This window comes from Triplophysa rosa, linkage group LG25 (assembly GCF_024868665.1).
Source record: "Triplophysa rosa linkage group LG25, Trosa_1v2, whole genome shotgun sequence".
In the NCBI taxonomy this organism is placed as follows: domain Eukaryota; kingdom Metazoa; phylum Chordata; class Actinopteri; order Cypriniformes; family Nemacheilidae; genus Triplophysa; species Triplophysa rosa.
Window position 1 is genome coordinate 3,686,834 of NC_079914.1, and position 16,467 is coordinate 3,703,300.

General features: G+C 38.4%; 1 protein-coding gene across 1 annotated transcript in view; it reads left to right on the plus strand.

Annotated features, from left to right (window-relative positions):
• Positions 1-16,467, plus strand: part of LOC130548638 (E3 ubiquitin-protein ligase RNF123) — a 153,160-nt gene that overhangs the window by 3,157 nt on the left and 133,536 nt on the right. Inside the window, exons 4-18 of the mRNA XM_057325536.1 lie at positions 620-699; positions 1,079-1,173; positions 1,514-1,568; positions 2,259-2,344; positions 2,596-2,682; positions 2,762-2,829; positions 2,935-3,060; positions 3,701-3,815; positions 3,902-4,006; positions 4,103-4,228; positions 5,071-5,163; positions 8,258-8,331; positions 12,293-12,410; positions 12,779-12,878; positions 13,045-13,106. Coding sequence (XP_057181519.1) covers positions 620-699; positions 1,079-1,173; positions 1,514-1,568; positions 2,259-2,344; positions 2,596-2,682; positions 2,762-2,829; positions 2,935-3,060; positions 3,701-3,815; positions 3,902-4,006; positions 4,103-4,228; positions 5,071-5,163; positions 8,258-8,331; positions 12,293-12,410; positions 12,779-12,878; positions 13,045-13,106 — 1,390 coding nt within the window. The remainder of the gene's footprint in view (positions 1-619; positions 700-1,078; positions 1,174-1,513; positions 1,569-2,258; positions 2,345-2,595; positions 2,683-2,761; positions 2,830-2,934; positions 3,061-3,700; positions 3,816-3,901; positions 4,007-4,102; positions 4,229-5,070; positions 5,164-8,257; positions 8,332-12,292; positions 12,411-12,778; positions 12,879-13,044; positions 13,107-16,467) is intronic.

The following is a 16,467-nucleotide window of genomic DNA, read 5'->3' on the forward strand; positions in this document are numbered from 1 at the left end:
CTGTTAGTGGTTTGTTCACAAGCTGGTTGAAAGTAGGTTGTGGGTGTCTTGTGTCATGATGGAGGGAACCAGCGGCCCCGTCCCGCTCATTCCCAGCCAGTGTCAGATTACTGCTGTGGATCTATACATAGAGCGTGATGTTAGAGGAGAGAAAGCTGACACTCAGCGTGTGAGCGCTTCAGTGTGTTTACATGTCATCGTGTTTGATCGCTGGCGTTCCCCGCAGGTGCAAAGATGAGCATCTCTCAGCACATGGCGCGAAGCTAAATCACTGCCATCTGAGGATGCATCGCGTAGAATATGAAATACAAAGTAAAAAGGTTTTGTATATACGGCTGTGGAAAAAATTAAGTGACCATTTCAAAATTATTTTCAGTTTTTCATTTTTGTTTCATTCTCTGAACTACTAACAACATTTCTCCCAAATTAAAAAAAAAAAGTTTCTATTTGCAGAAAAGGATAACTGAAGAAACGGGTGAAAATAACAGAAAAGATGCTCATAATCACTTTTAAGCAATACAACAGTCATATTGTATTTAGAAATAGTGGCTATATACAGTATCTCTATAATTTGGACGAGCCAAATGAACTCATCTCATGTCATCATTGTTCCCTGTAGAAAAACTCTGACGTTCCAGAATCTTGGAGCCCATCTGGAGAAACTGCTGTCTGAGGATAATGCTTCCGACGACGGCCGGGGTCGGTCATCTTCACATATGAGCTCTTCTGCTGAGTGTAGATCAGATGAACAGAGTGTTCAGGTCACAGGTGCACTTGAGTAATGATGAGAGGCTGTGTTATATTGTAAATGTTAACAAACGATTTTGAAGAAATAGAAGGTTGCGACCAATCAGCATTCTGGACCACCTCAATCAGCATTATAATGAGAATTTAATTAATGACTTTTTAATAAATTGATTTTTACTCCAAAATGTCTTAATTATTAAATGCTGCATGTAAAGAAGTATTTACTGTGTTAGCAATTACCATTTGCCAAGCAACAGATTATTTTTTCTTTTATTTTTCTGGGATTTGTAAAGGTGTGTTTAGTCATGAATTTGTGTGTGGTTCTGTGCAGATCAGGTGGAAGGCTGTCTCGGACCGTCGACTGTTGTTCTGGATCACAGCAGTGGGTTTGAGGGACTGTTATTTGTTGACGACGACCTCTTAGGGGTGAGAATTTGTCTGTTTATAATGGTTTAATAGCTTCATCAAGTTGTTGCTGAAGACAAATTGTAAATAGACATTGGTTGCATGCCAATATAAAACGGCAAAACTTTGACTTTCGGAGTTAAAAAACAAGGTAACAGAAATGGATTGGATCACAAAAAGTTGTACTGTTAAAGACTACGCCCCTCCCAAAACTTTCCCAGCTCAAAAGGAAAGACGTTTGGACGTTATTATTTTGGCGAAAGATTACAAAATACTCGATGATGTGCAATAATGAATTGTTCAAATGACACCAGTAACGTGTATGAATGATATTTTGTTCTACCTTGTTTTTGTATTCAAGGTGATCGGCCACAGCAACTTCAGCTCCATCAGAGCCACCACATGTGTTTACAAAGGTAACATTTCACTGGCGACGTACAAATGTATTAACATTATGTTACCCGAGAGTGCAGTGTAAACAGCACGGCATTTAAGTTCAACGACATCATTTACACAGGACACACAAAAAACACCTGAAGATGTCATTTTGAACAACACCACATTGTGAACAATGAGTTTGTTATACATTCAATTCAGTTTATTTTTTGTAACGCTTCATGATTCCAATGCAGCTTTAAAAAATTCAGGTTGAGCATCTTCTTTTATGGCTGTAAGAAAATTATGTCTTAATATAGTTTTCTGTAAGCACTCTTTTAGTTTTAATAATATTTAAAATTAGCTTTTCTTTTGAGATTTTTTGTTTTAGATACATTGTTAGCAGATTTGTTATAGGGTAATGTTACTATTGTCATTTTTTGTTTATTTTTTATTTTGCTATATAAGATTTTTTTTCAGTTTTTGTTTATTATTGTAATTTTAGTGTCTTAAACTTATTTCAATATATCTCTTAGGCAACATTTCGATCTTTTGTTTATTTTTCCCAATAATGTTTAGGCCAATGTTTTATTTGATTTCAAAAAACAGAAACGTTTTCAAAGTTTTCATTTTGGTAAACTATAATAATCTTGGTCTGTACAGTCGAACAGTGTCGTAAACCCCTAAAATGTGTAATGCAATGTATTGTTGTTTGTTTTTATTGGTTTTAGGGAAATGGGTCTATGAAGTCCTCATCTCATCTCAAGGACTGATGCAGATTGGCTGGTGCACATTTAACTGCAGGTTTAACCAGGAGGTAAAAGTTTTCGGTGTTCAAAACAAAAACTGATGTCATGTCAACCTCTGAGGACAGAGTTTTCGGTATAGAGATGTATGAATCAAGCTATTTTTTTAGATGATTCGCAACATTCAGAAATGACGAAATAATCGGGACTACATTGTGTTTGTTGACTTCTGTTCGGGTTTAATACATCTGTGAAATTGTCTCTGGTAGCAGAAGGTGTTATGATAAATTAGGTATATGAAAACCGCACTTATTGTCTTCAGGAGGGAGTTGGAGACACGCCAGACTCGTACGCCTATGATGGAAACAGAGTTCGTAAGTGGAACGTCACAACCACCAACTACGGCAAGGTAAAAACTCTTGGTTTGTCCCTGCGAATATTATTAAATCTGAAGCATTTGACGTGTATTTCTTTGTGTTTCTATTTAGTCGTGGGCTGCTGGGGATATCGTCAGCTGTCTGATAGATTTGGATGAAGGAACGATTACGTTTTGTTTGTAGGTATATTTTTATTATTAAATGCGTTTTATGCATTGGTACAACGGTTTACAATGAAATGGTGTTTGAGCTGTTTTTAATTGCCTTTTGTTTGTTTATTTTAGAAACGGACAGTCGCTCGGTGTCGCGTTCAGTAACATTAAGACGGGACCCGGCATCGCTTACTTTCCCGCAATTAGTTTGTCATTTAAAGAGTCTGTAGCATTCAACTTTGGCAGCCGTCCTCTCAGATATCCTTATATGTGTATAGATTTAGAAAAGTGCAATGTCATTTAATGTTAGTCATTTAAAGAGAGAGTTCATTGAAATTTGAAAATTCTCTAATAATGGACTGTATTCAACGTATTTATTGTTATTTATTATTCATTTTTGAATGATTAATCATCAGCATTTCTAAGGATAGCTTTAAAGTCCCAGTGAAATAAAAAATTACAATGCCTATTTTTCATGAAATATTGCAGCGTTTATAGTAAATAGTTTATCAATGGGGGTCTTTTTAGGATTCGTGTGCCCTCATAATCTTCAGTTAAAATCTGAAGTCCTGTAATGACTACCCCATCTTAAATGATGTATGTTAGACGGCTTGGGTGGAGCATCCGCTAACTCCTCCCCTTCAGCTGTCGGTCTGCTGCCAGTTCTATTTCAAAATGCAACGGCTGTTTTTATACATCCAATCAAATCACAGAAAAAGACAAAAGCCACGCCCACTATTTTTCTCATTAGAAATTCCATTTCACTTGGAAATGCGTCAAAATACGGAAGTAAAAATGATCGCAACTTCCGGTTCACGGGGACTTTAAAAAAAAGTGGGGGAAAAATGAGATAAATTCAACACAAAGATGTTTGTCCCTTAACCCGTCTGTTCTTCACGTACCCTGTGGAGGGTTACCTTCCTCTGCAAAGCCCACCAACCTCTGACCTCAGCAAAGCCAATAGACTTCTGGGATACATCAAGACTCTTTTGTCCACCTCCATGGACAAACAGGTACCTGCAGAAAACAAGACGATAGTGTTCTTGATGAATTATGATGTGTCCTAAAAACACTATTAAGTATGTATTATGTTTAAAAGGAGGAGAAAATTGTTGAGAAAGAAATTGGGGCCTGGCAGCTTCATGGCGATCCAACGGTCCTGATGACCCTTGCACATGTATTTAACCATTTTGCACCTCTCATGGTAAACCCATCACTCACCTTTGATCTTTTTATAAGAGCCTTCTTATTACATGGGGTTCATGATTCTTCCATTTGCTGCTTTATCTGTGTTTGGTAGTGTAAAGTGTATCTGGTGGAGGACGTGTTGATGAACTTTCTGTTGAGTATACTGGAGGGCGGAGGATCTGTGGAGGAACATCCGCTTATACAACAACTGCTGGATCTTTTCTGGCTGCTCATGGAGGTAAAGAGATCAGACACAAATTAAAGAGTAGATGTTTTGTGATTTTTAAGGTCCTACTTTGGTTAATGGAGTGTCCAACAACAAGTTACGTACATACAAGGTGTAAAAAGACTTTCATTTTCTAATAATAGGCTGTTATTATTACCTCACTTCTTGACTGACTCTCAAATGATTCATTCGGCGATTCATCTGTCTAATACCCTACTATCGGTCAGCCTACTCTTATCTGATTGGTCATAAGGTGCTTGTCTGCTGGGATTGGTCTACCGCGTACAGCGTCGCAAATGGAATGTAGGCAGGCATTACACGGAGTGAAGCAAATCCGACAGATGACTCGTTCGCATGATTCAGAGTCAACTCATTTTTTACCAAGCCAGTAACTTTGTTATTCGTTCACTTTCGGCTTTACAACTTGGCCGACTGCTTACATTCGCACACAGCAACATTACACACTGCATGAAATGTAATTTTAAGGACATTGTAATGGTTACTCCTTAAAACAAATGAAAGAAAACAGAGTCTTACAGGGTCTGCTTAAGTCACTAAATCATCTGCTGGTCTTTAAATGTTAGCGTCTCGAATTTCTGATGTTATTCATCTTCTTTTTGATGGATGTTTGTGAAGGCAGCTTTTAATCAAATAAAATGTGTTTAATCATCTAAATAGTTCAAAAAGCTTTTATACATAAGGAGATTTCTCATCTCATGAGTCTACATCACTGATTGATAAAAGCTGTTAGTTCTTGGTCATCTCATAATGGATTACAGTGTGCCAAGTTTGCACATGCGGGAACGTGAATGAGGTTATTGAGGGTTTCAACCAGTGTTTCTATCTGTCTGCAGGACTATGAGGTGAACGAGTGTTTAAAACAGCTGATGATGTCACTGCTGAGAGCCTATCGGTTTTCGCCCATCATTCCTGATCTGGGCTTCCAGGTGACAAACTTATCCTTCTAAAGCTTTCACACACACATTTCTATACTGTAGTCTTTTAAACTGTTAACTGAAAGTTTGTTCCTTTAGGTTGGCACCCCACTAGGGTTGATCAGTAATTTGTTTTTGTTCTTGATCAAGACACTTAATCCCAGAAGAAGACTCACCCTGTATTAAATCAGCTGTAAAAGCCAAAATTAAACGGAGTGTCTATTTACACTGAGTACAAATAGCCCACCTTGTTGGTAGAAACTATTTACACTAACTCCGCCCACCAGTGATTGGAATAGAGAAAGTGTAAGAACGACAACATCTTAAAGAGCGACTTCAGTGTTGTAAGGTGTAAAGTGTGTAGTAGTTAATAGCTTTGATGCTGGAGACCCATGTTCGAATCCATCTTTTGCCGAACTCGCTCTTTAACCTATTTCCATCACATATCAGATCATGAAGGCATTTGTTTTCAATAAAATTAAGAAGTATTTGAAAACTGTCTGACAAGGGTTTAATCATAAAGTTTACGTTTAGGGCATGGTTGGGGTAGGTGGAGGGCTTTATGATCTATCTAATAGATAATCTAATAAATTACCATTCTTTTAATATTTTTATAAATATAATGATTCACAATTTATGCATTGTGTTTAATGCACAACAATACTGAGGTGCAAATAGTCACTATTTATAAGTACGAATAGCATTTAAATACTGTTTACACTTAATCAAAGAAAATACAGCTATTTTCATTTAGTGTGAATAGCATATCGCTAAGAAATGCTGCTATTTTCACTTAGTGTAAACAGAACATACTGCTATTGAAAATTAGTGTACATAGCATCTGTCCCTATTTTCACTTATGCATATATCTATTGCTATTTATACAAATAGCCACTGCCAAAATTGAATGTAGATGAACTAAAAGAGCCTGATGCTAACAATGCTAAGGTCACGGGTTCAAAAAATGGAATGTGTGCGCTAAAAAAAGTAGAGTTTGAATGTACTGTACTGTACTGTACTGTAACTGTCACTTTGGTTAAAAGCATCTGCCGAAAGTAAATGTAAAAAAAGAAAAGAAAAAAATAGAGAATTAGTATTGCAGTCGTTTTCTTTATTGATTATTTAGGAAATTGCAGTCTTTAATAACACTTGTAGTGAGACTTTGAGACTTCACTGATAAAGTTAGTTGCAATAAAATCCTTGACATGAAATACAAATGTATTTCAACAAGTAAAGCACCACTTTGCACCACAATATGTACGTTGTTGTGATTGTTATGTTATCCCAAAATGAGCATTTTTGGGGAATACTAGGTGAGAGTTCTCTGTTGTATTTCATTTAAAGGCGCAGTTTTTGATTTACAGCGGCCACTAGCGTTGTATTATAGATTTGCAACGAATCGCTCAGTCCAAACACGACGGTGGCCACCATAGTACAAAAAGATGTCATTCTCATGTTGACGCATGGAAGAGATCGTGCGGGCATTAGAAAGACTGTAGAAAGAGCGATGTCTTATGTATTACATAAAATAAAAGGTCTGTGGATTTTAAGTTTAAAAAGAATGATAAAAGTCAGGCAGGAGCTAGGACCTGCGTTAATATTATAAAGACATTCCAGCAGAGACGCGTTAAGACCCGCGGTACTAAGGCTTTTAGCAGAGATACTCACAGATATCTATGGAGATACTTTCCAGCAGAGAGACGTTGGAGAGAAAGATCGTCTAAAAATCACCCCTGAGGAGGATGCTTTGATTCGGATCAGTATTTGAGTTACATTGGTTTTTCTGTTTGTTAGAACCAAGATATGTTGTTGTTGTTGTTCTACTATTAGCTGTGTGATGGAGCAGTTTTGAGCGTCATTGTTTATCTGGAACCGCTTTAATATTGTAGAGAGAGAGAGAGAGCAAGAGCGCGTTGGCGCTAAAACTGTAGAGAGAGCACGTTATACTCTCTTACTCAATGATGAATAAACTTGCATTTAATCCGCGGGTCCGATCATGCGTTCCGATCACGGATCATCCGCGATCCCTTTCACCACTATACCGCAGCGGAGAGGAAGAGAAAACGCGCGTTGTAGAGTTGTTTGTCCGTTTAGGGCTGCTGTACAAAACATGGCGGAGAATTCAATGCATGTAGGGCCGCTCTGTATGTAGATATAAACAGCTTATTCTAAGGTATTACAAACTTAATGGTTCATTACGTAAGGTCTTTATACACCTCTGAAGAAATAGTTTAGTATATTATATTGCATTTCTGTCAATAGATCCTCCTAAAAACTCTGTATTGTTCCTTTAAGCATCAACTAAAATTGCTTAGAGAAAAAAACAGAAACATATTAATTGTTCAAATAAATGCAGAGTATGGAGGTGTAAAATGAATGTGGATTGTAGAGGTTATTTGGATCTGGATTTAGGTACATTTAATGAGAAGTGATTGAGTTCATATTGAGATCTTTAATAATATTGACTTTTGATTGCAGACTTGACAAAGCTGAGCTCAGTTTGTGACATTGTTAAGATCTCTTCTAAAACTCGTTTTGTCCAGTGAAATATGTTTTTGCTCTTTATTCAGTTGGTCTAGGTGAAGCAATTGCGATTAAAAGGTGTTCATCTGTCATTTTTCGTAGGATTTAATTTGATGGTAGCTCCGCCCACTGCACCCTTTCGGGCATGTCCCTCGTCTAACACATATAATTCAGCTCATTAGTAGAGACCACAAGACCTGAACTGGATGTGTGTAATATATAAAACATCCAGACGTGCAGTGCTTGATGCTGGATACTGTTGTGATTTTGCATCTGATCAAAAGCAGAGTTGTTGAATTCCTCTTGAAGTTTATGGCAATTATCGGCAAGGACTCGAGGACTTGTAAACTGTAGTACACATCTTGTGTTAAACACTTTGATGAACCACTTAACCACATTTGAAGGATGCTGTAATACAAATCATGTTTGTTTTTGATGTTTGTTGTTTTGGACCTTTTCACTTAACGGATGCCATATTTTCACATGCACTAAACTGCAAACATTTTGATGTTTAGTTTGGTATTGTTAAGACATGTTATTGTGTTATTTGTCTAAAATGTGGTTTCTTTCATATGTTCTGCAGATTCATTACCTCCGCCTGACCATAGCCATCCTCCGTCACGAGAAGTCAAGGAAGTACCTGCTCAGCAATGTTTTATATCCTCTTTATTGACTTCATCATTTATTTTAATTTTAAGATACCTTTGCCTTTATTGGGTTATGAAGAAGGTCTCTAACTCTTCTTCCTGTGAAACACAAAGTTATTATTGTGAGAAATGCCTCAGTGGTTTTGTTTAATTCAATTCAATTCAATTTTATTTATATAGCGCTTTTCACAATGTGCATTGATTCCAAAGCAGCTTTACAGGAGCAAATAAGAAAAACACAGAAAGGTAAAACACAGCACAGTGCATGGTGTTTATAGACCAAGCAAGATCATATAATAAATAATATCTAATAAATAATAAAAATAAATAAATAAATGCAGTCTCCCGGTGAGCAAGCCAACACTGCACTGCTCTGCTGTGGCGAGGAACCCAAACTCCAATGCTGAATAATGGAGAAAAAAAAACCTCGGGAGAAACCAGGCTCGCAGGAGGATGGCACGGGATTTTCAGATGTAGCTGGCGTAATCTCTAGTTGTGGATGGGCATATGACGTTCATCTGGGCCTGCGGAATCTCTCCCTCACCTCGGGATGGGCATCCCGAGGCGAGGGCAGAAACAGAAAGAGAATAATTAGCGTAGCTGCTGTTCATTAGCTATGTATTAGTGAATGCTTGGCTGAAAAGATGTGTCTTTAATCTAGATTTAAATTGGGAGAGTGTGTCTGACCCTCGAATAGTATCGGGGAGGCTATTCCAGAGTTTAGGTGCTACGTATGAGAAAGCTCTACCCCCTTTGGTGGATTTAGTTATTCTAGGTGTTATCAAAAGTCTGGAGTTTTGAGATCTTAGAGAGCGTGATGGGTTGTAGTGTGGTAGAAGCTCTGTTATGTAGGTAGGGGCTAAACCGTTTAAGGCTTTATAAGTAATTAAAAGAACTTTAAAGTCAATACGATACTTAATGGGTAACCAGTGAAGGGTTGATAACATTGGGGTTATGTGATCGTATTTTCTGGACCTGGTTAGAACTCTGGCAGCTGCGTTCTGAACTAACTGTAGTTTGTTTATTGATGATGCAGGACAACCACTAAGCAGTGCATTACAGTAGTCAAGTCTTGAGGTCACAAATGCATGAATGAGCTTCTCTGCATCAGCCACACATAAAATATTTGCAATTTGGCAACATTTCTAAGGTGGAAGAAGGCTGTTTTTGTGACATTTGAGATGTGATTTTTAAATGACAGGTTGCTGTCTAATATAACGCCAGGTCTTTAACTGTATTTGTGGAGTAACAGTGCAGCCTTCAATTTGCAGGTCATAATCCGAAATATTCTGCTCACGTGTCTTTGGTCCGATAAGTAATATTTCTGTTTTATTAGAATTTAAAAGAAGGAAATTACAAGTCATCCAATGCTTTATATCGTCGATGCACTCTGCCAATTTGGATAGTTGGAAGGAATCATCTGGTCTTGATGAGATATATAGCTGAGTATCATCTGCATAACAGTGGAAGCTAATTCCATGTTTTCTAATAATGTTTCCAAGGGGCAGCATGTATATGGAGAATAGCAAGGGTCCTAAAACCGACCCTGAGGTAATCCATAATTTACTTGCGTTAGATTTGATGATTCCCCATTTAAATGGACAAATTGATGTCGTCTGATAAGTAAGATCTGAACCATTGTAGTGCCTGTCCCTGAATACCGGTATAATTGTGTAAGCGATCTAGAAGTATTTTATGGTCTACAGTATCGAACGCAGCACTAAGGTCGAGCAGGACTAGGAGTGAGATGTTACCTTTATCTGATGCTATGAGCAGGTCGTTTGTAATTTTAACGAGTGCAGTTTCAGTACTATGATGCGGTCTAAAACCTGACTGGAATTTTTCGTGTATGTCATTATTTTGTAAGAAAGAGCACAACTGAGTGGACACTACTTTTTCTAGTATTTTAGACAGGTAAGGGAGATTTGAAATCGGTCTATAGTTTCCTAGTTCATTGGGGTCTAAGTTTGGTTTCTTGATAAGAGGCTTAATGACGGCCAGTTTAAAGGGTCCTGGGACATGGCCTAGATTAATTGACGAGTTGATAATGTTATAAATGGGCTCAATTGCAACGGGTAATAACTCTTTTAATAATTTAGTTGTATGGGGTCTAATAAGCAAGTTGTAGGTTTAGATGTTGCAATAAGTTTAATTAAATCTTCCTGTTTTATAGGTGAAAAACACTGTAGCCTTTCTTTTGGGGCATGGTTGGTACTAATTATAGGACAGACTTGGAGGTTGAGTTTTTACTATTTTGTCTCGTATGTTTTCGATTTTCTCTGTAAAAAAATTCATGAAATCATTGCTACCAAGGTGCGGCGGAATACCCAGGTCAGGTGAAGTCTGTTTATTTGTTAGTTTAGCAACTGTACTAAATAAAAACCTTGGATTGTTTTTGTTAGTTTCTATGAGGTTACGGATGTGCTCGCCTTCTGCTGCTTTTAGTGCCTTTTTATAACAGTTTGCACTCTCTTTCCACGCAATTTTAAAGACCTCAATTGGGTTTGTTTCCATTTGCGCTCCAGTTTTCTGTTTCTCTTTTAAGGGCGCGAGTGGTGCTATTGTAACATGGTGCTACGTTTTTCTCATTAATCTTTTTTGACTTCATAGGTGCGACAGCTTCTAATGTATTAGAGAAAATAGTGCCCAATTTGCTGGTCATGTCATCGAGCGATTCTATATTTATTGGTATGGTTATTAAAGGATCAGATCTGGCAAGCTCTTTGTGAAACTATCTTTAGTAGTCGAGGTAATTGTTCTACCCTGTCGATAACGAGTTAAACGGCTGATTTCTGCAGTGCGCAGTGTACATGTTATAAGATAGTGATCAGTGACATCGTCGCTTTGAGGTATAATATCTATATTGGTTAGATCGGCTCCGTGAGATATAATCAAGTCTAGTGTATGATTAAATCGATGAGTGGGTCCATTGATGTGTTGTGTTACTCCAAAAGAGTGTAATAGCTCTGTAAACGCCACTGCTAATGCATCGTTAGCACTATCTACGTGGATATTAAAGTCTCCGACAATTAGTACTTTATCAACGTTAACCAATAGGTCCGATAGGAAGTCCGCAAACTCTTTCAGGAAATCAGTGTAGGGACCAGGGGGTCTATACACTGTAGCCAACGTACAAGAAAGCAATGGTTTTTTACTGTCAATTGGAACAATTATGTTCAACGCAAGCACTTCAAATGATTTAAATTTATGCTCCGTTCTCTGAGTTAAGTAAGAAAGTCTCTAAAGATTGTTGCGACACCCCACCTCGACCAACCGGACGTGGCTCATGCATTTAACAGTAGCTTGGTGGGGTACACTCATTTAGACCGTAATAATCATTTGGTTTAAGCCAGGTTTCGGTAAAGCAAAGTATATCAAAACTGTTGTCTGTGATCATTTCATTTACAATAACTGCTTTTGAATTTAGTGATCTAATATTAAGTAGGCCGAACTTTATAGTTTGGTTTTGGTCGTTTATTACATTGTCCTCAGGTTTAATCACGATTAGATTTTTTCTCTGAGATTTGGCTATTATTATTGTAGTATTATTCGGGGACAGACACAGTCTCTATGCATTTGGAAGCAGTAACATTTATAACAGATGATGTGGAGAACACAGACTATGGTTAAAGTTTTGACTTACCGCTGGGAGACGTAGTCAAGCGGTGCGTCGTAGTCGAGGTATAATGTCTAACTGTTCATACGATGGAAGTCAATGGTGGTCAACATTCTTCAAATATCTTCTTTTGTGTTCTGCAGAAGAAAGAAAGTCATACAGTTTTAATAAATAACGACAGAATTTTCATTTCTGGGCGAACTATTACTTTTAAAAGATTAACTTTTAAATCCTCAACCGAACCGTAAGTCTAACCATAGGCATAATACGAATGTGTGCATGATCACTTTATAGTAGATGTGTAAATAATCACAGATTGAAGATTTTCACAAACGTTGGTCCTTAACAGTGTCACATTCGACGTTCTGAGATCTGTAGTCTTCTTTTACATCAAGACTCCTCTAAGGGTGAAGGAAGCGGGGCTGGAGGAACTCATCCCAACCACATGGTGGCCGACACGCTTTGACAAAGAGGTGAGAACGTCTGGGGACCGTAAGGTTTAAAACTTAAAGAACTTAAACGCTGTACACTATATTAAAAATATCATTTGAATAACACTTCAAAAGTTCATTTAGGTCTGATTAGGAGTATTATGGTTATGTGTATAAAGCGTTTAAGGAGTATTATTATGATTATTTTAAGGTAATGTTATGCTAAAAGAACATTTATTATTATTAATAATAATACCATTACTATTGTAACTGCAGTATATTTAGAGTTGCTAAGCAAAACAACACATATTTATACATGCACTAAATGAAATGTCACCATTAATAATCTTGTCACACGAGTGACCTCTCATGTAAATTAAAGATGAATAATCCTCCCTTTTTTCTCTCAGGGTAAAGATGAGAGAGACACACGTGAAGAGACGGCTGACGAGAGACTGAGACGACGGGCATATGAGAGAGGCTGTCACAGCTCAAGAAAAGGATTGAACCGTCGACATTACACCACAACACACCACACACACACACACACACACACACACACACACACACACACACACACACACACACACACACACACACACACACACACAAGATCAAATGTAACACTGTGACACTCAGCTGAACCCGTCTCTGTTTGTGTCTGTGTTGTTTTCAGTTGTGGAGGAGTTGCAGGTTCAGATTCTCAGACTGATGTTAAACAACAACGACAAGGGAAAGGTACGTGGATTCCTCTGTGTTGTCTGATCACAAGAAAGTGCTTTGAGTGTCATTCTCTTCATCATAATAAAGGGTGTAAGAGAATTTCATTATGTGCCTTAAAGGCGGGGTAACCGATTTCCGAATTACGCTTTAGACAACTGAGTCGGGCTGAGTACCAAAACAACCTTGTAGCCAATCAGCAGTAAGGTGCACAGTGCACAGGACGGACATTAGTCGATGCGAGCACTGACGAAAGCGAAAGATGGGGGTAGGGGTGTGTTTGTTTTGGTGATTTGAACATCTAAGAGATGTTAAGAGAAATCGGACACCCCGCCTTTAACCCTGTTAACAACGTTCGACGGAGAGCGTGTTATAGCGACAACAGCCAATCACATTGTTCTCCGATCTTGCATGAACGCAATAAGCTAGCGCCTGCACTAGGTTATTTGCATAAGGCGATCTGATTGGCTGACGCCTGCGTTGGCGCTTGAATAGTTACGCTGACCTGTACGTTATGCTTACGTGTGAATGTCGAATGTTGACTACAAAAAAATATTTAGTCGTTATTTAAAGGGGTCACATTACGCAGCTAAAACAAATATTATTAGGGATGCACCGAAATGAAAATTCTGGGCCGAAGCCGAATAAAAATGAAACGCTTATGAATACCGAATACAGAACATGGCTATTCGCATTTCTTTTATTTAACTAGCCAATTTTTTCACTATTGCATAAACTGAATGGTCAAAATGTGCTTATATAAATATTTTGTCTTGCTTTTCAATATAATACTGTAACAAGAGTTCAAGGGAACAGGAAGGAAGAGGCTGGAATCAGGGTAGAGCTGACGACTACAAAGTTTCTTTATTATACTACACACAAGCGCTGTATGCGCATAAATCAAAACTCCCACTTCAGTGGATGAAAAAGTCTTTTACTGGCTCCGAGCCTCTCGTTTCAGTCCGCAGCTCGCTCGTCCAGAGTTCCGCATTCCCAGCCGTGAGCTCCGGTCTCTCTCCTCGACTGTCTCTGCCTTGCTGGCTTTTAAGCCTCCCCACACCAGTTACTGGAATAAGGCACAGGTGTTCGTTATTTGTGCGAGCGCCACTCACTCACCGCTCGTCTCCTCACTCTCTCTCCCTCTGCAGACTTCGCTGAACCACGCCCACCTTGCCACAAATACAATATAACTTAAAAATAAAATTGATCAAAACAAGTAAATTAAAACAAAAAATTGTCCCCTCTCCCTTCTTGAATTGCCTGTATCAGGCCTAAACCTGACTACTGTACCCCTACAACAAAACACTTCATTAAAAAGTGTCATTCAAATGATTTAAATGGAAAAAAACATCCATGCAAGCAATTCTGACTGACAACCATTTCAGTTCACGTCTCTCCACCAAACTCCGCCCACAAAAGCTGACTGTTCTCTCAGAAGGTGCACACGTGGCCGGGATGCACAGAACATACTTTGACAAGTTGTTTAGTACAGGGAACTGTGTGCTCGCTAGACCACTGTATGATGTCAAAGAATGTCTCGAGCGGCATGGTTACACAAGTTACTGACCGGAAAAGATACTTTCATTCAGAAATTTACTCTGGCGCGACAAGTCCTGTCCTGTGCTGCTCTGTCACTTTAAAATGCTCCACACACGGCCGACATGTTTGCTGCATTAATAAAGTGCGTAATGTAACGCCTCTTACCATATTTGGACCATCAGGTTCCAAAGCAATTGGATATACGCCCACCTTACTTGCGTATACATTTGGGCGGTCTTAGTCAAATCATACTACGAACTGATGCAGATTTGTGGGGGTGTGGTTACACGAGGCGTTTCAGGCAGGTCTGGGAGAGAGCATTCGCTTTTAGATAGAATGCATCTTTTGTTCCCGCACTTTCATTTGTGCATTTTTACGTGTCTAATACAGTGTTTATTTTGACAGCAAATTTTGATTTAGTTTTAGTCATAGTCTTTTGACGAAAATGCAATTTAGTTTTAGTCACATTTTAGTCAACCCCATCATTTTAGTTTTAGTCTAGTTTTAGTCGACGAAATATGAAAAACATTTTAGTCGAATAAATATACATTATACTAAAATCTAAATGGTTTAAATCATTTACTTGGTGTAATTATATGTTCTATACAAAGATTCAACTGTTTTGACATAATTTACTTCACCTTAGAATGAAATTAAACCAGGTCATTACCTTTATAAAGTTCAGTAACTAGATATGCATTGTTGGAACACATAATATTAGACCATGAACGACATGTTCCAGTTCATTCATCCCATTTGACTCAATTGACTCGTTAAGTAGGGTGTATTCATTCAGTTCATTCAACCAATGAAACGCTCTGACAGGGCTCACACTCAAAGGCTATTGGCTCATGGCATGCCTCTTTGAAGAAAGAGCTGCACTGTCTTTGCTTGAGACAGCAATGAATGAGAAATAGCTTTCAAAAAGACATATTATATAAATTGTATTATATTTCTTTAGTCATGCAAACATGTTACATATTTGGATCGAATGTACAGTTTGACTCACTTCATCACTTCTATAATCAGTAGAGGACAGCGCTGGTTTTCTTTTGGCTGACTCTATGTTGCATTTCACGTTATGCAGAAGCTCGTGTTAGCGGATACGTTAACATAGGTATATAAAAACGTTTGAGCTTGCCTTTGTAATGCGTTTCGGGGTGACTCGCCTGCAGTCGCGCTTCAAGTTTGCGGGGTTTTTCCGGCTATCGTGAAGGAAAATAGACGCTTTGTAAACCGTGTGGAGACACAGAATATATGTCTGTGCTTTCCCTTCTCCCAGAGACTTCTCTCTATCGTTTATATGAGATAAGCAGCACATGCGCTCAAACTGATGTCCGCCAGGTGGGACAAGAATATTTTCTTCTCGTTTTTATTAGTTGACGAAAATGTCAGTATATTTTTATTACAGTTTTCGTTATCATGCATTAATTTTTTTTAAAGTGAAAGTGAAAGTGACCTATTAGTCAGATATGGTGACCCATACCTGAAATGTGACCTCTGCTTTTAACCCATCCAGAGAGTAGTGAACACACACACAGCAAGTGGTGAACACACGTACACCCGGAGCAGTGGGCAGCTATCACTGCAGCGCCCAGGGAGCAAGTAGGGGTCAGGTGCCTTCCTCAAGGGCACCTCAGTTGGCCCTGAGGATCGAACTGGCAACCTTCTGGTCACGAGTCCAACTCTCTAACCATTAGGCCACGACTGCCCTATTTTAACAAATACTTTTCATCATAGTTTTCGTCAACGAAATTAACACTGGTCTAATACATGCATGGGCACCTTATAACACACCAAAAACACAGAAAAACACGTACTTCCGCCATATGACCCCTTT